This window comes from Crocodylus porosus, unplaced genomic scaffold (assembly GCF_001723895.1).
Source record: "Crocodylus porosus isolate Cpor-Errol unplaced genomic scaffold, CroPor_comp1, whole genome shotgun sequence".
Taxonomy (NCBI): Eukaryota; Metazoa; Chordata; order Crocodylia; family Crocodylidae; genus Crocodylus; species Crocodylus porosus.
In genome coordinates, this window is record NW_017728943.1 from 95,672,934 (window position 1) to 95,698,116 (window position 25,183).

General features: G+C 44.1%; 1 protein-coding gene across 1 annotated transcript in view; it reads right to left on the reverse strand.

The window, feature by feature from the left end:
- The window catches only part of RYR2 (ryanodine receptor 2), an 810,210-nt gene that overhangs the window by 187,020 nt on the left and 598,007 nt on the right, over positions 1 to 25,183 (reverse strand). The window contains exons 52-57 of the mRNA XM_019549810.1: positions 18,847 to 18,987; positions 16,916 to 17,079; positions 13,309 to 13,387; positions 12,594 to 12,683; positions 9,719 to 9,856; positions 1,780 to 1,857 (exon numbers count right to left, since the gene is read on the reverse strand). Coding sequence (XP_019405355.1) covers positions 1,780 to 1,857; positions 9,719 to 9,856; positions 12,594 to 12,683; positions 13,309 to 13,387; positions 16,916 to 17,079; positions 18,847 to 18,987 — 690 coding nt within the window. The remainder of the gene's footprint in view (positions 1 to 1,779; positions 1,858 to 9,718; positions 9,857 to 12,593; positions 12,684 to 13,308; positions 13,388 to 16,915; positions 17,080 to 18,846; positions 18,988 to 25,183) is intronic.

Here is a 25,183-nt window from a genome sequence, read left to right on the forward strand (position 1 = left end):
GTAGCGCTTCCTGATATCTAACCTAAACCTACCCTCTGCCAGCTTGTGACTGTTATTCCTGGTCACTCCTGGCGGTGCTCGGGGAAACAGTGACTTCCCCAATGCCTGCTGATCCCCCCTGACTAGTTTATAACAGGCCATTTACTTGAAGGCTGCTATTAAACCCCCACTTAGTCTTTTATTCTGCAGATTACATAAGCCCTGTTCCCTCAGCCTCTCCTTAGAAGTCATTTGCCCCAACCCCCTAACAATTTTCACTGCTTTCTCCTGGGCTCCCTCCAATTTTTCCACATCCATTCTGTAGTGAGGGGCCCAACACTGAACACAGTACCTGAGATGTGGCTTCATCAGTGCAGAATATAGGGTAATAATTACTTCCCTTGATGTGCTGGCAATGCCCCTATTAATGCAGCCCAGTATGCTGTTAGCCTTCTTCAAAACCAGGATATACTGTTGGCTCATATTTAGCTTATTGTCCACTGTAACCCCCAGGTCCTTTTTCACAGAACTGCTGCTTAGCCAGTTGGTCCCCAGCCTATACCAGTGTGTGGGATTGTTTCATGTTAAGTGCAGGACTTTGTATTTGTCCTTACTGACAAATGAAATTTGTCCTTACTGAACTCATGAAATTCTTTTGGTCCAATCCCCCAATTAGTCAAGGTCTCTCTGAGTCCTAGCCCTACTCTCCAGTGTATCCACTACTCCCCCCAGGTTGGTGTCATCTGCAAACTTGCTAAAGGTGTACTCTATGCCATCTTCCAGGTCACTGATGAAGATACTGTACAAAACCAGCTCCAGGACCAACCCCTGGGACACTCCACTTGATGCCGGCTGCCAACTAGACATCGAGCCATTGACTACTAGCCTCTGAGCCTGATGATCCAGCCAGTTTTCTATCCACCTTTATAGTCCAGTCATCCAATCCAGACTTCCTTAGCTGGCCTGTCAGAATGTCATAGGAGACCAATCTGTAGTGCTCCAGATCCTCCTTCCCTTTCTTAAAGACAGTCATGGTATTTGCTCTTTTCCAAATGTCCGGGACCCCTCCTGATCATCATGAGTTTTCAAAGACGATGGCTAGCAGCTCTGCAATCACATTGGCCTACTCCCTCAGCACCCTTGGGTGCATCCCATCTGGCCCCATAAACTTGTACATGTCCAGCTTTTATAAATAGCCCCTAACCTGTTAGCCACATGGTCATAGAGCTGACAACCAAGGCTGATAATACTTTGCTAAAAAATAGTACCTCTGTATGATGTTTACTTTTTGCTTCGTCAGAAATTATTCGCTCACTATTCATTCTACAAACCTGATGAAAGATTAAAACTCAAATTCATGCCCCTGGGCATTATTATTTTCTTTATCTTAACCATAAGGTGGATTGTCACAAGGATGGCTCATGGTCCAGCATGAAGAGCAATAAGTCTTTAAAAAAAAAAAAGGCATATTAACAGACTTTGTAAATAAAGGTATTTTTAAAAATTCTGACACTCCAAGATCTTTTACACAGAATTTTCATTGACGTCAAAGAGGCATTCACAGAGAGGGTTTGCAGAATCACCTGTGCCCTTAATATCTGAGGCCTTGCCACTTTAATGGTACCTTTTGAAATAAAAGACAAAATCAAAGAGCAATGACTAAACAGCTAAATATCAGAGGACAAAGGTGAGACAAAAAATAGCATAAACAAGGTATGACACTTTTTTAAGGAAACTCACTGACTGAAGAAAACTTAAGTTTCAAAAATACCTAAACATGTTAAGTGTGAAACAACTTACATGCAGATCTCTGGAGAGAGTTACATTGCTCATGTCAATTGCTCGGGGGCTGTAACCATGGGCAGTGTCCACAGAAACCTAAATGGTAAATGTAAAAATTAATGAAGCAATAAAAATACTTGGTATAAGGATTTATGCCAACAAGGTATTGCAGGTAATGAAATAAGTAAAGGAACATCAATGTGAATACAATTAATGCAAAAGCACACAAATACCAATGGGGAAGGAAAAGAAAGCAGTTGACAGTTTAATTATTTTGTGTTATCTTGACTGCAGTAATACTAAAGACAGTAAAAAAATACACCTCAATTGGGTATAGGTTGAATAATGTAAATTTAAGTCTGGTAATTACAGTGTAAATTCAGCCAATTATTTCCAGGGAAAGGTCATGATGAAATAAATATCTCCTTTAGTAAAGTGCAAATGTACTTGAATGTTGGTATCAGGTTTGAACTTAGTGTGAGAAATGCTGTACTAAATATTATAACTAATCAGCAAATTTTGTTTACTGCGAGAGGTACAGATGCATCAAAATTAAACCTCATATCTCTAAGGACAGGGAAAGTTCAGACAAAGATCTGAGTTACATGTTTGCCACCGAACCCTATCTCTATAGAGAAGAATGAAACCTATCACCTATGTTTCCCTTTTTAGATGATACTTTCTGTGAACTTTTTTCCTCTCTAGTCCTATCACATAATTCTCATTAAAGAAAGCAGCCTTATGGCTGCCAGAGGTAGTTACAGGAGGAGATCTTCCATAAAGTGTTACCTCTTAGCTCCATGTTCTTGAGGAACCCTAGCACAGGATGCAGCCTCTCTGACTCACAAAGAACTCACCCCCCACCCCACTGCCTGAACAAGAACTGATTAGAGGAGGGACTTACAAAAGACAATGAAGAAGCGGGAGACGCACCTAAATCCCTCCAGACAAGCGTGATAGGAGTGAAGCAACTCCCCTGATCTCATTTACATTGGAGATGGAAGGACGGGAATGCACTATCATTGGCATTCAGGACAGAGCACAGAGAGTCCAAGGCAATGGCTGCACTGAATTCTGGGACCACAGAAGCAGGGGAGCACTGCATGATAGGAGACCCCTACTCCAAATGCTAATCAACCCATGTCTACACACACCCAGCTCAGCATTTAGCAGACCAATTCTAGTAATGATTCCTCTATTGGTACCCAAAACACTGAATCTGCCTGTGTGTATTGTGAGCTCCCTCAGAGTAATGCCACCCATAGCCAGGAGTGATCAGTTCCTTTTATCCAGCATATGAGCCATCGTTTATCCATAAACAAACCTAGTGCTCTCCCTTAAGCCATTGTTAGTTCTCTACAAAAACCCCTACCCAAGCTCAAGTTTCTGTCCTGGTGCTTGGATCCAAAAGCTGCACCAGTTCCACTCCTTTTCTGCCTGGAAGGCCTCCACTGGCCATGCTGAGGGCTCTGCCTGTCTGCAAGCTCCAACAAACACCTGGGAACCTCGACTGGTTCACGCTTCGCTGTGTGGTGAGACTCCAACTCTCTCTCTCTCTGATTTTTGCTCTAGGAGGGGCAGACATTGCCAAACAGAAATATTATTCTAAAAGATCAATCCTCCTTAAGATTCACCACACTGATGTAAGAAAACTGAAATTTAAAATCTGTGATTTGTGTTCAAGAATTTAAGATGATCAATTGTGACATTTAGATACTAAGAGCTAAAACACCCATTTAATCAGATAGGGTATACATGTGCTCCAGGAGGGGAGCTGCTCTAATTAAAGTGCCCGGAGCATCCCTGTGCTGAAAAATGGTGGCGGGGGCACTTTAAATAAAGCTCATCCAACAAGTTTTAATTAAAGCACCCTTCTCACTATTTTTCAATGTGAGGACGCTGATACACATGACACTGGAACAGCTGGAACATGGTAATTACAGTATGCTGAAGCAGCCTCACTGCATGTGTACTGGTGCCTATAGAGTGAAATCCTAAACCCGCTGAAATCAAAGACACAACACCTATTTACCCTAGATTTGCCCCCTGAATTTCAATCTGTGGATCTCAATACTGTGTTGATCATACTGCTGAAACTCTGTCTCTCTTTATAACAGTGGTTCTCAACCTCATTAGACTCAAGGCATCCCTTGTTAGATTTACCACTCAGAAAACGCCAACTCTTAGCTTTAACTCAATTTTTGACTGTGGAACATAATAGAGCAATTATAATGTTGTAAAAAATTCATAAAGAACACAACAAATAAGAGTGTTTTGACACTAAAGATTCCCATCTGAAATCTCTGAGTTTATCTTGTGAATAATGTTTGCACACCTCACAGTGCTAATACTACGTGACACCCCATGGTACCCCTAAAGAGATCTCACAGCACTCTTGATTGAGAATTACTGCTTCATAGATTTGTATATTTTAAGGCCAAAACAATCCACGACAATTACATAGCATGACACTGAGCAGCACAGAGGACCTCTTCCATTTTGAAGATTGCATCTAACATGATTTTTACCTTAATGACATTTATATCTTTCAAGAATTGTTTTACTATATATTTATATCCCAGAGTTAAACAAACCCTTTTGCAGGGCAGCTTGCTAATCCTTATGTCTATTCTTTCATAAAATCACAGAAAAGTAGAGCTGAAAGGGACCTTAGAAGGTCATCTAGTCTAACCCACTGCTCAAAGTGGAATAAACCACCCCAGACAGCACTATGTCTAATATAAAAACTTCATGACAATGTATTTAGAAATACATAAACTTTTATGGCAACTGTCTGAAAACATATGCCTTCATTTCTCTCTGATAAAGAACTTACACAGTTTTTCTAAGAACTGCAATTCAAGAACTATATCAGCTACCAAATGGGGACAGTAATTGATAAAATATATTCAAATTTCCTCCACTGGAGCTACACATATGGAAAAAACCCAAGTTCCTTGTAATCCTTGTTCATCCTATAATTCCTTGTTCATCACTGCAGTTCTAATGTCTGTATAACTTTAGTCAAGTTTATATAGATTTACCCAGCTTCATTTGCTCAGATTTCTAGCTCCTTATTATCATAAAAATCCTCTCATGTCTAGATTATATACAAAGATATATGCTAATGTAAAGTTTCTAAATTTGAACACCCAAAAAAACAGGAAAGAAAGAATTTAAGGCATTAAATTAAGAACTTAATAGTGGCCTTCATTCATGGTCCTTCCAGGTTGTAGTCTGGACCTGCAAGGCATAAAAAACCTCAGGGGTCCTAACAGGAACGGTATGAGGAAGAGGCAAAGTTCACTCCAGTCCCTTACCCTATCTAAGTGTCTGTGCTAACTGTGCAGGGGCAGAGTAATAAGGGAACATGAAAGAAGGGTTTTCTACATCTTGCTGCTTGCTAATGCATGTGTATGTGTGACAGAGAGAGTGAGTTGATTGTCTGTCACAGCCACTTTGTTAGCTATAAAGCCCTCAAAGAATACAGTGTCCCTTGTGAAAATGGTCGCTGCCCATCCCTTAGCGCACACACAGTTCAGATTGTTTGGTGACCCATTGTTTCTCAGGCCTTATACCATCTTCAGGCCATCAAAATATGTTTTTGAGTAGGATGCACCAAAAGCCTGGGAACAGAAAAGAAAAGGGAATTCAGGCTACATAAAAAGTAAATGTCTATAAGGGAAGTGGTAGTTGTAGAGGAGCAGGCAGAGAAGATGCCTAAGAGTTCAACCCACCTGGCTGAGCATTATAGGATAGCAGGCTATTAGATGTGTCTGAAGACTATATTTATATTATATTAGAACTCATCCCTTTCTCCAACTGCTCTATTTCAACAGTTAATATTAAAATATTGCTTTGTTTATGAACTCCATCTGGTCATTATTTTCACTGATGGTCACAGATCTCTGAAGCAGAGCTTTAGGGATCAAGGGGCACTTAAGTCAGTTACATTGCATAAGCCCAGAGATAGATCAAAGAGTGGGATGACTGAATGATTTTACCCCAGAAGAGGCTGTCTGACATATGAAGGAATGCAATCAAAAAGACCAAAAAGAGGTCTGATGTGCACGTAGCCCTGCAACCATGAAGAGGACAATACCAAATATTAGTTATTTGGCATGAGCCACTGTAATGGACCCAACCAAATGCCTGGTTGATGTTGGCTTCTTTGATTTGGTTTTGGGTAAGTGTGTTTGGGGGCAGCAGGGGCAAAAAAGAGAAAGCCTTTCAATTTGGCTAAATACAGATATTCAAAAAGCAGCATAGATTGAATCAATTTGCAAGTGAACAGACATTCACTTCTGATTCCAGAAATGGAGCTACATACCTCCAGTGGCTCAGGCCAGAAGCCAGCAGTTTGGGGGGGATGCTAGAGTGAGCTCTCCCTTCCCTTTCACAGTGGCCAAGGGAAGCTGAGCCCAGCCTGGCCTGTGCACAGGGAGCCGGGAGCATAGTTCCTCCCAACTCCCACAACAGCCAGTTTTCTCCCTCTGCCCCACAATGGGGCCCAGTGCTGCACCCCTCCAGCCCTGAGGCAGCGCTACACAGATACCCCCACTTCTGCAGCAAAGCGGAGGAGGAGGAGGGAAGAGAGCCCACTGAGTTCAGCTCAGCAACTGAAGCAGTGCTGCACAGAGCCCTCCTCCCCCTGCCCCGTGATGGGAGAGGAAGTACAGGGGAAGAACCCTGCCCGTCGCAGTGGCTCCCTGACAGCCTAGCCTGGCCTGGGTGTGAGGAGCTGGGAGCAACCTGGGCACACAGCTCCCATAGCCCCAGCCTGAAACAGCTGGCTAGGAATAGCCCTGCCCCTGTGACTTGGCCTAACCCCACCATCCACCCAGAACAGGGGCTGTGGGGCTGAGCTGGGGTAAGTGGTAATGGAGGCAGGGCTGGGAAGGGTGGCTATGGGGGACTAAGTGGCAGTGGCTCTAGGGAGGTTTTGAGGGGCTATGGCCACCCCAATGTTCACCTTAGCCCCCATAGCTACCCCTACTAGCCCTACGAACACCACCTGACCTGCCCCACTCCTACCTGCAGTGCAGCTCTGCCCCCTCCCCTCCAGGAAGAGGCTTGAGGTCTCTGGGATACCACAGGGGTTCTGCCCCTGTCAGGATCCTTGTTAGGTATAGCCAGACATCAGCCCAGCACGGCCCCCTGAGGCAAAGGGGCAGGGAGGGAGTTTATTCCTCCCTCCCCTCCCCTCTCCCCCTGGGGGACCCAAGCCGGAGTCTGCAAGGCTGGCATGCAGAAGCCCATCAGGGGGCACTCCGCTTGTGCAGAGGAAAGAGGCAAAGGCAGCAGCCAGAGATGGCCGACCCCAACTGTGGTCCCCCAGTGGTCCCCTCCTTGCCCCTTCACTTTAGTAGGCAATGCCAGGCAAGCATCTGGCCATGCTCTCACCTCTGCTCCAGGTGGAGAGTAGAGGGGTAGGGCCAGCCCTGCTCTCTGGAGAAGACAACACAGCCCAACCCAAGGCTGTGGACCATGCTGGGATGCTGAGGGACTCTGATTTAACTTAAACCAGGAAACGGTCTGGGAAAGAAGTTCCATAAAGGAGTTTAACCTCAGTAAGTTATGTCTGCTACTACATTCAGGTTTATCTGAAACCAGTTTCAGCCATTTTGAAACTGGTTTATCTGCACTGAACTTCTGTTCTGTTACAGGTTTAAACTAGTTTATGATCACTTAAACTAGCATAACTTCTACCCCAGCCTTTAAAATCGTATCCCTGCCCATATTTGTTTTTCATTCTCCTGCATGCCTTCGTCAATTTTCCTTTGTGAATACAGCATTGATATCTTTTGTTACTATGCAGAACAGAGGCACAACTATATAAAAATATATTTAACATTATATCTAATGAGCAAAATTATTTATATGTTCAATATTAGCAACCTGTTACCATAGAAGTACCTTACCTTTCATATGTCCAGAATACTGAGCCTTTAAAATTATAATATTAGTGGTATATTATAGACTTGAGTGTAATAATTTTCTTTGACTTTTTAAGAAGAAAAGGATTTAAACATACACCTTTAAAATGATTTTTGCTGTGTGCTTGTACAGCCAAAAGGCTCAGCAACTCTGGAATTCTGTAAAAATACTGGAACAAAACCATACCCATATATGAAAATAACATTGATATATCACATTTACATATTTTTTCATAAATAACTATAAACAAAGTCAAAATATCATAAACTACATTTTTCAATCTCTAATAACTGTTAAAAAAACCACATCTATTAGTAAATTACATGGGAACCGTTCCTACAATGAGATCAAATCAACAGAATAGCCAGTAAAAAAATGACTCTCTTTAAGACAAGTAAGTGTTTTAATACAGCATTTCCATATTGTTATACCACAAGCAGCTTTTTTTCTCCCTGATTTCAGTAAAAATTTGGGAACAGATCTTATTTACACTTTCATGTTTGGAAAGTTGCCAGACATGGAACATTAAACTGAAACCAAGATTTTTTTTAGGACATTTGAGAAAGTGAAAAAGAGGTTAATAGAGGTCTCTTTCAGGTATTTTCTTTCTGACCAGATGCAAGGAAATGAATATAATATCAAAGGGACTCCAGGTGACTAATCCACTGTTCTACATAACCATTACCTTGATTAAATTGTGCAACTCCTTTGTTCCTGTGGGTTCTTTGCTTGTATGCCTCTCACACTGTTCCCCCTCCCCACTATCCCTCTCTCCTGCTTTCCCACCTATTATATTCTCATCAACTTACTCCATTTCATACTGTGCTCTGTGTTGTCTTTTTACATCATCTGCTTAAGTTAATTTGGTTTCACAAAAGTGTGCGAACCAAAATTCTTTATATCTTATTTAGTTGTCTATAAAGGTGCATATCAGCCCAACCTTTTGACTGACTTCAGACTAATATAGATAACTACGTCTTAACTTTGGCCATGTGCAGACGAAATGAGGGGCATGTGTGCATGACACATTAAAGCGGGTTAAATGCTCTTCCACCTGTTTAATGGTTTTGATGTTTGCACATATTGGTGGTGTATTGTCCAGTAATTCCAGCGCTGTAGCAAATTCAGCAGCATAAGGATTGGGGGCACAGCGGAGTAGTTTGCTGCTCTACTGCTGTGGAGCGAAGCACTGGACTCCGTGCAGCTCAGGGGCTCTGCAGGAAGTTCAGGCAGGCAGCCTGGCAGCAGCCGAGGAAAGCAGGCTCCGCCCAAGATTTTTTTTTTTCTCTGGAGCCTGCCTGAGCTGCATGGGAGCCCGGTGCTTCCCCCCATGGCTGCAGTGCTCCCCAGGACCACTCGAGCTGGGTGCCTGTGGGTGGGTGCCACTGGGGGAGAGGCATCACCACCATGGAGGAAAGCACCAACCTCTCCCCACACCTTCCCCCAGCCCAGGGAACACTCTGTCCACCTGCAGCGCATCCTCCCCCCCACCCACCATCAGAGAGGCAGGTAAGTTCAGGTGTGTGCACAACATGGTGGTTTAAAGGGCCCTACATTGGAGCAGTGTTTTTAAAAACCCACCGCCTCAATTTAGGGCCTTTGTCTATATCTTCCATTTTTAAGTGAATGCTACATAGAGGAAAACAGAGGGTGCACAAGAACTTCCAAGGCAGATTTTAACTCATGCATTTTAAATATACACTCCTATTAAAAGTACAATAACAAGTACTTTTAAGTACGGAAAACTACATTTTAGCTTTAAAGGGGGACAGAGAGGTGCTGCTTGGGATTTTGAAGCACCTGTTATGATTTAACTGTTCCAGCTGCATGATTATTAAGCATACATGAGAAACAAAACCACTCCAATTTTAGCCCTCTTCACTGAGGGTTACTATTAGGACAATTTAGCTAACTTGTATCACTACAAAATATTACTTGTATCAGGATCAGTGTCCTTTGTTGCATTTGTCTATATATTTAGTATTTCAGTAAGCAACTTGAAGTCTGACACAGCACTCACTTGACTTGTCTGAGATATGCGACGTGTCCGGTTATAAAGAGCCATAGTGTCTCCTTCTCTTGTTCTTTCAATTCGCCATCCCCAAGCTAGCATAGTTTTCAAAGACTCCTTGATGGGCCACCGATAAATTTCTTTCTCCTAGGAAAAGCACACAGGAGGTGAAAGGGAAATGACTGTCTTGTTAATTATGCACCACTTAAGGGAGTAAAATCTTCCAGACAGGTGCAAGAACACCACTGCATTGATTACTGCACCTCAAATTTATATCAAGTAAGACAAACTGCAAATCTAGCCTCTCTGTATAGTGACACAATTAAGAATGATGCATGGATGAGGAGGCCAACAAAAAAGTAAGGAAAACAGTGCATCTTTGAATGACTTATTGGGTATATCTACGTAAGTTGCTTACTGAGGAGTAGACTAGTCTACACATCTACATGTGAAGCACTATTAGGTCGGAGTAAACTAATTTACTCTGCCACAAAATAGTACTGCCAGATACAAGCACTATTCTTCATAGATTTCATAGACGTTTGGGCTGGAAGGGACCCCGGAGGATCATCGAGTCCAGCCCCTTGCCCCAGGGACAGGAAGTCAGCTGTAGTCACAGGATCCCAGCAAGATAAGCATCCAAATGTGTCTTGAAGGTATTCAAAGTGGGTGTTTGAACCGCCTCCAGTGGCAGTGTATTCTAAAACTTGGGAGCTTGGACCATGTAGAAATTCTTTCTTATGTCCAGCCTGAATCGGTCACGGTGGAGTTTGTGACCATTTGACCTTGTCATCCTTTGGGGCACTCTGGTGAACAGACGTTCTCCCAGATCCTGATGAGCACCCCTGATAAACTTATAGGTGGCCACCAGATCACACCCGAGACTGCGCTTTTCTAGGCTGAAGAGTACTGTGGCTCTCATCCTCTCATCATAAGGTCTGTTTTTCTGACCTCTGATCAGGCAAGTGGCTCTCCTCTGCACCCTCTCAAACTTCTCCACATCATTTTTGAATTGTGGAGCCAAAAACTGGACGCAGTACTCCAGCTACGGCCTCACCAAGGCTGAGTACAAGGGGAGAATGACATCCTGGGATTTGCTCAAGAAGCACCTATGGATGCAAGCCAGTGTTTTGCTCACTTTACTAGCTGCAGCATCACAATGAAGGCTCATGTTCATCTTGTGGTCAATCATGACCCACAAGTCCCTTTCATCTGTAGTGCTAACCAGCGTAGCACTGCCAAGCCTATAAGCATGCTGCAGGTTTTTCCTCCCAAGGTTTTTCGGTGTTCTTGTCTGCCCATTTCATAAGCCTGTCAAGATCTGCCTGGATCACCCTCCTGCCCTCAGGTATGGATGCTTTACCCCAGAGTTTGGTGTCATCGGCAAACTTGGCCAGTCCACTCCTGACACCAATGTCCACATTGTTGATGATGTTAAATACTATAGGCCATAGGGCAGAGCCTTGAGTACTTTACTCCACTGCAATGCACGTGTAGAAGGTGAAGAGGTTGGATGTGGCAGCTTGATTTGATTTTGGAGCAGACATGGGTGCTGCAGCGTGGGGGCTGCCTGCCAGCTAGCCCTGCACTACACCACCCTCATGCCCTGGCCAGCCCTTCTGCAGCATATTAAGCTAGAGGAAACAGCCTGAGGCTGGCAGGCAGACCCCCAGGCCCTCTGCCATCTGGGGCTGTGCTCAATTGCTGCAGTCCCAGGCGCTTGTCAGGATGCTGCACCTGGGAGCAGTAAAATTTATTGCTTCACACTAATTTCAGTGTAGATGCCCCCACTGAAACCAAATCATATGGAAACATGAGAGATGAAACTTTCAGCATCATTTAAGGGAGTTATGAAAAGGAAATATAGTCCTGCAGTACTCTGTGTATCATAGGTCTGATCCTGATAATGACAGTACTTTGTGCACACTCCATTATCACAAAGCCCACTTTGGCCTTGTTACACCTTACACTGCAAGCTGCAAAAATGTTGATAGATGTTAGTGCTAGTTTGAGTTTGGAGCAGCCACACTGTAGGACAGAAGGGGCCTGGAGGACGGAAGTGTAAGAATCCATTTCCTCCTGCTCCCTTCCCCTATTCTGGGCTTCCCTCTAGTCCCCAGGGCTTCCCCAGTTCCTCCTGCCCCCAGGATTCCCCTCCCACACCTCTTGAAGTGCTTCCTTGCCTCCTGCCTCCCCCTGGCCCTGGAGCATTACTTACTTGTGGCTGCCTGCAGGGTCTGTCCCAGGAGAACAGACAGGGAAGGGTTAACCTCCCTGCCTGGTCACCACTTGGTGGGTTGCTGCTCTTCTGGCCCAGGGAGCAGGAGCAAGACATGCAGTTTAACCCTTTCATTTGCTCCCCTAGGGCAGACAGCATGGACAGACAAGTGGTTGGGGGGCAGTGAGTGGGGATCTTGGGTGCTGGGGATGGGGAAGTCAGTGGACCTGATTGAGGAAGGGAGGTGCATGGTGTGTTTACACTAAAATGTAGCCTAGCATGGCTGCACCTTAGTGTAACACAAGCTGGGTAGCACAGAGACAATCCTTGCCTGGAGTGGTATCACTTTGAGCTGCCTAAAGCGTGCTTAAAACCAGTTTCAGGTGTTATATATGGTGAATCCAGGGATTAAGAGCTCCAGGAGCCACTCAAAATTACCATGCAACAAGGCCCTTAATTACCAGGAGTATCAAGAAGCTTTGTCTGTGCCAAATTCAAACCAAACAGACTAAAACCAAAAATATGGATTTTTACAGGATAGGTAAATCAAAAACATCTAATACATCAAGAAACAGTGACCACTTGGCCAGCTGCCTATTTTTCCAAGCTAACAACAGAAAAACTTTTAGAAACATCTGAGTAAAGAAGAAAGAAAAAAATCCTCACCTTTTCTGATAGTAATTTGTATTGTTTCATTAAAGGTTGCACCTTTGCAGACTCAGAATACATCTCACCATAAATCCAACCATTCGCAAACTGAAAAAAAATGGAAATCGGAATAGGAGAGAAGTATGATTAGAAATGTTATATTTATTTAGGCAAAATAATTGGGATAATGTGTCTACCAGGACTATTTTCTTTCTTAAATCAGAATCTTCTTTTCCTCTGTTTGACATTCCCTCACAAACCTATCTGAATAGGTTTCTGACAGCAGAATTAATGAAGTACCACCTTTCACAATGAAATATCTAGACTTTTGTTATTACCTTATAATTTTAACATTTACTTTAAGCAACCCATTTAAATATATTTTGTTTACTGTTCTTCCACCAAGAATAGATTTTGATGCAAAGTCTGTGGTGCTCACAAAAATGCAAAATACTTTTATAACATTAAAAGTTAAAAAAATAAATGTGTAAGCTAATAAACGAGGAAATAGTGATATGGCAAAGCTGTGAAAGAATCAATGCCATTAGCAGATTGCCTGGAAAAACAATCCTTATGAAGAAAGTAAGAATGCATTGTTATTTATACACAATTGGTACAATGTGGTACAATTGGTACAAACTACAAAATATGACAGTACAACCTCCAGAACATTAAACAGACTGATTTATAAATTCTTGAATTGGTCTTGATAGAATATTAATAGAAATATTACCTTTTCCATGGACCATTTATCATGTGAATGTTCTGCATATTTATTAATGAAATATTCTAGCTTCTCAGGAATAGTGATACTGAAAGGAAGAAGAAAAGTGTCACATTAAAATTATTGCACATTCGAAGTAAATGTCTTTTTCAGAACAATTCTGAAAAATTATTAACATTGTATACAGCTGAGTGAACTGGATTGTTGTGTTGGTTTCCTACTATACAAACTGATGCATAATTACTATGGAGTAATTTACTCTGCATTTTACACTAATAAATTTATTTGATTGGAAGGAGCAGACACACAACCACCTTTTCCAAGCAAACTGTCCACAAGTCAGCACTGTTAGAAGCCTGGGCACTAAGGGGCAGAGAAGTCATTTTGCAAAGGACAACCCGAGAATAAACTGAGAAATGGAACAGACACATTATTAGTACAACTATACATAGCTACTCCTCATTTTGTGAGAGGTCACTTTATCTTAGAATGGAGTGACTTGCACTAACACAAATCTGTATACCATATGTAGGGGTCTACCCACCTCAAGGAGGCAGGCAGCTGATTTCACAAGGAGATTGCAGGGCCAGTCACCATTTTCTCTGGCTGATCGCAGCAGACACCCCCATGCCTCTGCTTGGCCAAGGGGCCCCAGCAGTCCTGTCCCTCCCTGCAGATTGGCAGACGGCACAAAACTGTGGGTGTATTACCCTGATCAAACCCAGGGATGCCATGAATCCGCATAGTATTAAGTGTGGATTAATGGTTTTCCCAGGCTTAATCAAGGTAATTAAGATATAGTTTCAGGCCATCCCTAATCCAAGCCTTCAGTTAAACTCTGCAAGTACATCTCAGGGTGGACGGTGGGTAAAAGGCCAGAGGCAGTGCAGCCGCATCCTCTTCCTTTCCATCCATCCAAAGGTGCAGGTGAAACCATCACAGGTCTCCACAGACCAAGGTGCAGCTGCTTGCAACCTTTGTATTGCCTGCTGCAAGCAGCCCAGGCTCTGTGGCTAGTGGAAGGGGCCTGTGCCCAAGCTGGCTGTGGCAGGCAGTTGGGAGGCTGCAAGTGGCTGCACTGGGCTCTGCGCAGCCCCAGCTCTGCTCATTGCCACCAGCAGGTGCATGAGCACCTCAGGGCAGATGGCAGGGAAGGAGCTGAGGGCAGTGCAACCACAGCCCCTTCCCCACCGTCTACCCCTCACGTGCACCCACCATCGAAAATGAGTTGGGTTGAGGCTCCGCAGACCCCTGTGCAGTTGCTTGCACTCTCCCTGCCACCTGCTGTAAGCAGCTCCTTTCCACTATGCTCCAAGACTGCAGGGCTTCCTGCCCTTTTCTCTATTTGCTGTTAAGTTGCTATGTTGGGTTTTTTCCAGCAAGCCTACTAAAAACATGGCACCCACTGTTTTTTGCAGGAAGCACCTGATTTCATGTTTTCTGTGAAAAATGCAAAATCGCAATTTTGGTAAATCTCTAACCATACATCTCCTACACTCACCTCAATGAAGGAAAATCACTCTGTAGTACATAAGTCATGAGTTTGCACCTTAAGCACACTTGATGTATATAATGTATGTGAGCAATGGAAACAAAGGACATAAGCAGTGGGATTCTGGCTGCCTTTTCAAGGTGTATAAATTAATGGAGAAAATTCCTTCTGCCCACTTCTACAATGTTGTCCCACTGTACAAAAACAGCTAAAACAAGAGTAGAACACTTCGGAATCTTTCAAGAAAAAAGGCGCTGCATGAAGGTAAGGTCATCATTGAGTTTTATATTTTCAATAATAGGAACAGGGGTTTAGCATCTCGCCTCTATTACATATTCATGACTGTCATCATCGTAGCCACTTACTTTCTAGTTCCCAAAAGTATGGTAGGTACTTTATAGAACAATAAAAAAAGAAAAAAGAGGTTACTACATCTCTAGGCTGAAAATGTCTTAAAATGTGCAAGGGTGTCCAAGGAACAGTGATTTGTGCTGTCTTTCATGTTTTAGAAATGACAAAATACCCATTTTATGTTGGGGGAGCACATTGTCTATATGTTAGCAGATGACACCAATCTGGGCGGGGAGACAAAGGGGAGTTGTAGATATGCTGAAGGGTAGGGCTAGGTTCAGAGTGACCTAGACAATTTGGAGAATTGGGCCAAAAGGCATCTCATGAGGTTCAACAAAGACAAGTACGAAGTCCTGCACTTAAGAAAGAAGAATCCCATGCACTGCTACAGCCTGGGGGCTTACTGCTAGGCATTAGCTCTGCAGAGAAGGACCTGGTGGTTACAGTGGACAAGAAGCTGGATATGAGTCACCAGCAGGGGTGGGCAATTATTTTGGGTGGAGATTCGCTTACTGAGTTTTGGTAAGCCATCGAAAGCTGCATGACAGGCAGCCAGAAGCAGATAATTATTACTTTTCTAAATGTTTTAGGGGCCCTGCAGGCCAGATAGAATGGCTTGGTGGGCCACATTTTGCCCACCCCTGGTCAACAGTATGCCCTTGTTGCCAAGAAAGTGAACAGCATACTGGGCTGCATTAGTAGGAGCCTTGCCTGCAGATCGAGGGAAATAATTATTCCCCTCTATTCAGCACTGTTGAGGCCATGTTGGGAGGGCTGTGTCCACTTCTGGGCCCCCTACTACAGAAAGGATGTGGATAAATTGGACAGAGTCCAGTGGAGGGCAACCAAAATGGTGAGGGGCTGGGGGACATGAGTTATGAGGAAAGAGTGAGGGAACTGGGCTTATTTAGTCTTCAGAAGAGAAGGCTGAGGGGGGATTTGATAGCATGGGTGAGTGGTGCCACCTTAGTCGGGGGGGGGGGTGTATGTGCCCCTCCAGTGAGAAGTCAGCAACCAGGAGGGGATTCCCCCGTGGGTGATCTCACTGGCCAGGAGGGGTCCCCCCACGGCCAACCATGAGGTGGCCAATCACTGCAGCTGATCACTGCAGCCACTTCTGGGAACGGCTGCAGCTGCTTCTGGGAACACAACAGTGCTCCACTCCCTGGCCGGTACTTGCGGGGGGGCACCAGTGCTCCCACTGCCCCCCCTCACCCATCACCTAAGCGGCGAGTGCAGCCTGTCAGGGGGTGCATCGGCACTCTCAGGGGGTACACATACACCCCCTATGTGTCATCACTGTTTGATAGTAAACTTTAAGTACCCAAAGGGTAGTTCCAAAGACGATGGAGCTAGACTGTTTTCAAAGGTGGCAGATAACAGAACGAGAAATAATGGTCTTAATTCTCTGCAAGGGAAGTTTAGGTTGGATATTAAGAAAAATTCTCTGACTTGAAGGGTGGTAAAGCACTGGATCAGGTTACCTAAAGAAGCAATAAAATCTCCATCCTTGGAGGTTTTTAAGGCCCATTACAACAAAGCCCTGGCTGAAACGATCTAGTTGGGAGTGGTCGTTCTTTGAGCAGGAGTTTGGACTAGATGACCTCCAGAGGTCTCTTCCAACCCTAATTTTCTATAATTCTAATTAAGTGGGGATGGATGAAAGAGTGTTATTTAATACATTTACATCTAATACATTAAATACATTTAATTCATTTACAAGCCTTCATGTCTACTAATGGTAAAAGCAGCTATTATAAAAAATGCCCTTACTTTGATGTATCAACAGGTTGCGGGTTAAAATTCCCATCTGAATCCATTGAAGATTGTTTTTCCATCATACTGACATAATTTGATTCCATGTAGTCTGGTGGTAGAGCCCCTGCAACTGCACTCAAGCAAGGCAAGGCCAGTTTAAATAGCTCTTGTTCATACTTCTGTGGAATAAACATGAAATAAAACAATACTGGTGAATGGATATCAGGCTCATTATTGGAAAAATTGATCTAGTTGTACATGAAACCAATCTTGCACAATGTGAAATCAAATCTCTTTTCTGAAAATAAAAGAAACTGTTTCAGCAACAATCAAAAATAACTTAATATTGAAGCTATAGTTAAGAATGAAGCATAACACCATGGAAATCAATGGAAAATATTAATTTCAATGAGAACAAGATTGGGTGCTTACAAAGTCCAATAAATAGAATAAAATGAGGAATATTCAACATTTCCTCAAGCACGTGGATTTGCTATACACCAAAAGGTTTATAATACTAGAGAGATCCTAACTAGGTCAGGCACCAGAAAACAAAACAAAACAAAACAAAAAACATTTCCTCCTTCACACAGAAAAAGGCAAAAGAACCGGTGCTTAATGTACAAGAACATTATCCAACTCTTGCTTAGTTAAGGCACAGATGAGACTTCTGGGATAGTTCAATAGTATTAAAGAAAAACCTATAACATGTTAAAAAGTCCTAAAGAGATGTTATTTATTGGATCCACTATATAACAGATATTTTACCATTTATACCATACAATATACAATACAGAAGCCTACTTATTCATACTTATTGACCAGTTCTTTGAAACGAAAAGTATTATTTATATGAACAAGAATTATAAATGTTCCCCTCATTGGGCTACAACAGCCTGAGTTTGATGACCTTCTGGGTGCATTCAAAAGTACCCCTCTTCTTTCCAACGTCAGACAGAGAAAATAGGGAGGTGTAGGACCCTAGGAGATGTGAGGGGAGAAGGATTAATGTTTACTGAACTAAAAATTTCACTGGGTTAAGAGATTTGGTGTTAACCAATGCATTTTTTAAGACTGTTGAGGATTCCCGGTATTGCAAATGTCATTCTGCCTGATTTCAGGGTAGCAAAAACATAGATTAAAAAAAGATTTAACTAGGAAGGCCATTTAATATAAGATACATATCAGTTTGCTTTTCAAAGGGATTATAATAGTTATCATGAAAGAAGCATATTCCTTGACAAACTTATATCTAAACTGTTTAAGGATCTTTTAGGTATACATCTATGATTAGCTACATAATTCTTATATAATACAGGGCTTAGTCTGTCTATCTGTAACACTCTTGGAGCACTTTAATTGGTTAGTCAAAAAAACAGAGTGCAGAGCGCTGCCATGACGGAAGGGATAGAGCAGGGGGGTGAGGCCAGCAGCACTGGCCTCAGTGACCCCGCCTCCCACTCTGTCCCCATTATGGTGATGCTCCACCACCTCCGAGAAGCAGGGCCGGGGGGAGGGGGAGAGGTGGGGAGACCAGCAGTGCTGGAGGCAGCAGTGGTATGGGGTGCTGGCAGAGGGGGACAGAGAGGCAAGCTTCCCCCACCCCCGCCTTTGGTCCTGGAAGGCAACAGCAGCATGGGGTAGTGGGTGGCAGTGCTCCATCCCTGCCTGGCTCCCCTCCCCGTCATTCTTGGCAGGCAATTCACTAGTATATCATAATAAAGTACGAACTATATTAGTTCTCCCTATCTATGCAGTGCTTTGTTAAAATTTCATATTAATTCTCATGTATATATTTTTCTTAATTCATTTAGAATAATTTATAATAACTAAATATTAATTTTGGTATAATTAATACAGTCATTCTACCACATTTCAACTAAGTAGGTTTAATATAAATGCTCATTATTCGCTTGTGAACATGAAAAAATAGATATAAAAATTACCTTTTGAGACAGGGCATCAAAAATTCCCCAGAACAATTTTCTGGATAAGTGAAGTTCTTCTTCAGAGGCTGCACCAAAGTTGCCCCATCCACCTGGCAAACAATAATATTTCCAGCATCTTTCATAATGATTTGTCAGCAACTAAAACAGAAAATAGATTGAAAGTATAAAAAATAATATAATGTGTTCTATTTCATTCACCCTAGGATTCAACCACTGTGCAATCCCCCCCAAAATTACTCACCAGAACAATACATTTTCAGGGGTAGCATTTCTGAACACACTAGTCCCCATGGACATTTTTACATGTGCTCTGGGGGTGGGGCGCTTTAATTAGTGTGGCTCTGAGAACTACTCTAATTGAAGTGCCTGCAGACAGAGCCGACCCAAGCAGGGTGCAGGGCCTGGGGCAAATCAGCAAATCAGCTCATGTGGAGCCCCACCCCAACCCCTGCCCCAATTCCTCGTGCCCTGGATGTGAAGAAGCCGCTACTGCCATAGGTGGCAGCACCAGCGGCAGGGGCAGGGGTAGCAAGTGGCCAGATCTGAAGCCGGCAGGGCAGAGTTGCCACAATCACTCTGCCCAGCTCTGTGGGGCCCCCCAAAGTGCAGGACCCAGGACAGTCACCCTGATTCACCCCTCCCCCGCCAGGATGGCTCTTCCCTCAGAGTATCAGCCAACCTGTGCTTCAAAATGGTGGTGGGGCACTTTAACTAAAGCTCATGGAATGAGCTTTAGTTAAAGCATCCCTACCACCATTTTGAAGCACGGGGAGACTGATACATGAGATGAGTCTGGCTGGAGTGTGCTAATTAGCACTGTCCAGCAGACTCAAGTCTGCTCCAGCACGCTGTCATTTCAGCACATGGAGCAACCTCCTCACACTTCTACTGGCACCATAAAATACTATATGTTTGTAGAACCCCAGAAGGAAAAGTATTATTAATGAAATATAAGTGATATCTAAAGATTATACAGTATCCCAATTCTTAAAGTTAATTTGGGGGGGTTTTGTATGTTTTTTGTTGGGGTTGGGTTTTTTTTGGTGGGGGTGGGGCGTGAGGGGGGAGTTGCAGTTTCCAGAGACGTAACTTCTTAATCATAAGAAACACCTATTTTAACATCTGGTGTTGCTTAAGTAAATCCCTGCTTCACTGAAATCAGCAGTTTCTTAACTGGAATTAACTAGAATAAAGATCTCACATTCTAGGTTTTATTCTGAACACTGTCAATAAGTGACCCAGACACCACTGGGGGCAGGGGAGGACGAGACTAGACTGGAATGTGGTTTTAATTATGCTGCAAACATTTTAACAGCTCTTGGAACTATTTGACAATAGCTCGTCCAGTGCAGTTATCCTTTACCCTACAGTTGTTTGCTCTAATGGACGGTTACTCTCAATTTATTACTCCTCCCCCAGTCCACATGGTATAAGACTAGAATCATCCTACAACATGATAATTAGGGCAGATGGACTCCGTGCATTAGGAGCCCTAAGCCTCTTCCTTCTCTTCTTTAAGGCATGAATTCTCCTAAGTTGCTTATAATGACAAGTTATCAAGAAAGTACCTTCTAAGTTGCAACATCATACATTTTAGCATTAACCTACCCACAGCCAAAAATAAATAAATAATTAACAGTGGAGGGGAAATTTCTTTGCGGCCCTGATAGTTGACTGATATTATGCCTACAAAGTGGTTCAAAAACCAATCCTATTCTAATTCAAAGAAGGTGAGGTAGGGAGTTTTTCCTCAGGGATGGAATGACAAGTTTCTTAAACAAATAAATTCTTATTTCTAGTTTTCTGTAATGGTATGTTAGAGAAAAAGCATAGGCTAATGAAGATTAGATGACTCCGCGTAAATGAAATATTTAAAATTACAGCCAGTATAAGGGGTATAGGAGTCTTTTTTGCAAATTGTCAGAACAAATCCTACCTAGAAAACTGCAAATATTCATAGTATAAATAGACATATTATTTTAGAATCTTCAAAAACATCCTGTTGGTAAGGAAGGGAAGACTTGATAACAATCAAAGAGAAAACTGTACATATTTGAAGTTCCAAAAGCACAGCTGACACGGATTCAAGTATTTTCAGAATTATACCATTCTCCTGTTGAAGAACTCTTGGCTTAAATCAGGGCTTCTTAGAAGAAACAGATATTTAATAGTAAAAGAGTTTAAATCTCTGTTACATGCATAAAATCACGGTACTTGCAGAAACTTGAACTTGCAAGAGTGCTATTTCAAAACTCTTTTCTCAAAACAAATTTCAGTATGTGTTGGTGAGACCAATCTTTGGCAAAGGATAGAGTTCCTAAAAAATAGGTGTTGAATCTCTCTCACATCTGGAAGTAAGTCCATACATGCAGCAGTTTCTGATTCATTGTTCCGGATTAAGTGCATTAACTTTTAAAGTTTCTTAGGCTAACACAAACAAGACAATATCCAAGAAAGAAGATATTTCTGTGGAGACTTTTTTTCTGTCACAGATTAATTTTGTTTAGCTGTCAGACTACACAGGTATAGTCTGACAGCTCTTAGAGCAGAAATCTAAATCAGCATATCCAAAAAACCAATGGCTATTACAAATAGAATGGAGCCATATGTAATAACATAAGCATTGTCCATTTGACTCTTCTGAGAATCTTTCAGAAGTGAGAGTCAGAGGCAACCCGTTTCCCAACCCCACTCCTAGAGGAGAGTGAGTATTCTATTTTGAAATCAAAGACTTGAGTGGAAGTATGCAAACTTTCCCATCTGTACCACAGCAATCCAATCTATTGTCAATAAGAGCAATACCAAAGCTGCAATGAATAGACCTCCATATTTAAGAATCTAAGAGTATCGTCTTCCTGCTCAGAATGCTGGCTTTGCCTCAACTATTCCCCAAAAATAATCCTTCTTCCTAAAGCCCACCTCCCTGCCTAGCAGGGACTCTCTTCTAGGGTTGTGAGAAGCTTCGGTAGCCAATTAGATTCAGAGGAGATTCAGCCTGATTTGACAGCCAAATCTACAAATCTGAATCGAATTGAGAGACCCATAAAAGCTCCAAATTGAATCAAAGCCTCCAAATCGATTCGGAAACGATTCGGAGATTTGGAAGGCAGACATGCAGGAAACAGAAACTGAGAAGAGGAAGGGGGAGGTCGGGTGACTGCTCTGATATTGACAGCTGTAGCTGGCCAGTGACTCTGATCTTTCTCTGAGTTCTCTTCCAATCACAGTGCTCTGAGGGAGGTGCATAGAAACAACATACGAGGCTGTGTGTGAACTCATCTGTGTGCCTTTTGTGAGCTGTATGTCTGTCTCTCTGTTGCAGCAGCAGCGTCTGAAGGGCTCTGGCTTGGTAGCAGATAGTCTCTGGCTACCAAGTTTTATCCAATACTTTCCTATTTACCCTTGCCTACAATCCCTATTGTTATCCATTCCTTTCATCCTATTCTTCCCCCAAAATCTCTTATTTGTTCTTGTTAGTGTTTTTTCTTTCCCTCCCACAAAAAGGAATCTGTGTTTTCCCTGACAGTGTCAGCACTGTGCAGGAAAGCACAGCATATATTACACACAGACACACAATCATTTTGCAGCATACCAAACAACATGAGGCATGCTGGAAGGCAGGTGCCAGGTCTTGTGGCAAGGAAGGGAGAGGGGGCAGAGGGAACGCTGCTGCAAGTTCTGCCCCCCCCACCCATAACATAGACGCACCCTCTTTCCTGGCAGCAAGTAGTGTGCTACTGCTACTGGGAGCAAGGAGGTGGGAGCTGTGTCTGCACCTGCAGCACCACCAGTAACCACAGCCAGCAGCAGCATGACATTCTCCATTCCAATGTCAATTCCTAGCATAAGCTTTCCAGTGCCAGAGGAGGAGCTGGATCTAGAAGCAAGGGGCCTGAGTGCCATAGCCAATGAAATACTGGGGAAGGAGAGGGAATCTAAGTTTGTGCTCCACACTCCTCAGACTTTCTTTACAGGCAGGTCTCCTTCTCTGGAAGGCACTTCAAAGCAGGTTGTGAAGGCAGGTGGCTCAGCTCCTCCTGTTGTTGTACTTCTGCCTGGTGAGGAAGGGGATAAGGCAGGATCCCCACCCTCAACCCAGAAGCAGGTGGGTAGTGTCATGTGGGATCACTTTGAGGTGACAGATGATCCCAGGAATGCTACCTGCCAGTACTACCAAAAGCGGATCAGTCAGGGCAAGGACAAGAAACATTGAACCACCACAGCGATGCTGCTGCATCTCAGGAGGCAGCACACCCTTGCCCTTGTTCCTCCTCAGCCTGGCACCAGTTGGAGTGTGCCCAAAAAGAAGTCCCACTCTTGCTCCAAAGCCCCTGTCCCCAAGAAGCAGAGGCAGGCCACCCTGGACCAGTGGGGGAAAGGTGGAGACAAAGGGGGGCACATTCCCAAGGCAAGCAAGGTCACCTACAGCACTGGGGAAATGCTTGCTCTGGATGGCCAGCCCTTCTCCTTTGTTGAGTGTCCAGGGTTCAGGCAGCTCATGGCACTCATGGCCTCACCCTACCAAGGGCCTGCTTGCACCACCTTTAGCAGGACAGTGGTACCCTCCTTGTATGAGGCATGCAGGGAGTACTTGAGGGAGGAGCTGCAGAAGGCAGGGCCACAGGTAGTTTTATACTTCATCTCAAATATCTGGAGCAGCTGAGGTGGAGATCATGCCTACCTCTCCCTCACCGGCACTGTCAGGGTGTCGGTGGGCTCGCCTTCAAGCAGAGGTGATAGATAAGTCCCACATGGCAAGGGAGATCATGGTGGCCAGGAACTGCATGCTGCAGGGGTGACTCGTTGGGCAAGCTGAGCTCACCCACGGGTACGTGGTCACTGACAAAGGGGCAAATAAGGTCAAAGCAGTGCACAATGCCAACTTTGTTGGCATTCGCTTTGTGGCACACAAGTTCCACCTCATAGTCAGGGACACCATGACCAGCCAGCTCATTTCAAAATGCAGGAAGGTGATGGGCTACTTCCACTGGAGCAACAAACAGGGCAAGATGCTGCAGGAGAAACAGGTAGAGCTGAGCATCCCGCATCACAAAATCATGCAGGATGGGGAGACTCGGTGTAACTCCACATACCTTATGCAGGAAAGTCTTGCGGAGCAACAGAAGACCATACATGAGATGACCTTGCTTGGGGAGACTGGAATCAGCGGCCCCCTTAACAAAACAGAGTGGGATACCATCTTCCAGATCTTGATGGTCTTCAAGCCATTCCTCGAGGCCACTGAGAGCCTCAGTGCTGGCAATGCCCTACCTAACCAAGTGATCCCCATAGTGAAGGATCTTGAGAATCAAATGGAGAAGTTCCAGGGGATCAAGGTTCCTGACTGGGGCAAGCTGCTTTCATCAGAGGTGCAGGCACTGGTGAAGATCCTGAAGGAGGGCATCAAAAAATGGCTGGATTCTTTACGGTCCAGTACAGTCCACATGCCAGCAGGCATGTGCGAACCAAGGGTGAAGGGGAGCATCTGCAGCAGCAAAACCCTCTATCACTGGACAGAGGTACTGGTGAACAGTCAGGGAGGCAGAAGGGCAGAGGTGGGAGGGTGCGGAAGAGGGGATCCACTGTCCCATACTAGCACTCCAAGCACCAGCCAATCTCCTCCACCACAGCCAATGCCAATGTGGGCCAAGGGCACCAGACCCCACCATCTGGTAGGAAGCTCAGAGGCCTCGGTGGCTACCTATCTCACCGAGGATGTGAAGCCACTGCTATGCGACCCCTTGGCCTACTGAGCAACCCACGGGTAGATGTGGTAGGATCTGCCCATGGTTGCCCAGGAACACCTGTCCTGTCCACCAACCAGTGTTCTAAGAGAGAGGGTGTTCAGCATTGCTGGTAATGTTTTGACACCCAACCGCACTTCCTTGGATTCTCGTTCAGTGGAGCACCTGGTGTTCCTGAAGGTGAGCCACTCACTGCTGGGGTTCCCCAAGCTCCACATGCAAAGTGCCACCTTCCTCACTGTGCACCTATTTCCTTTCTTTAGTTGCTTTCACTACCACTTAATGACCGCTCTCAGAGCTGGAGGCAGCAGTTTATTTTTTTACCAGCAAGAAGGGGAAGAACATCTCCCCGCTGAGCTCCCATGCCAGGATGTTCTTGGAGATATGAACTGGGGCTGTGGGGAAGGAAGAGGCCCCAGGTCCCGGGCATAACCTAAAACTGCACCCTGCCAGGGTCTGGAGGCCTGGTGGGACTGCCAGTGGTGCAGCAGCCCCAGAAAATGCCAGGACCATGAACCTCCCTGGTGAAAAGTGGGTAGGAGGCACCTGGTAACCACATACATGCATACACAGTCCTGGCTGGGAAAAGC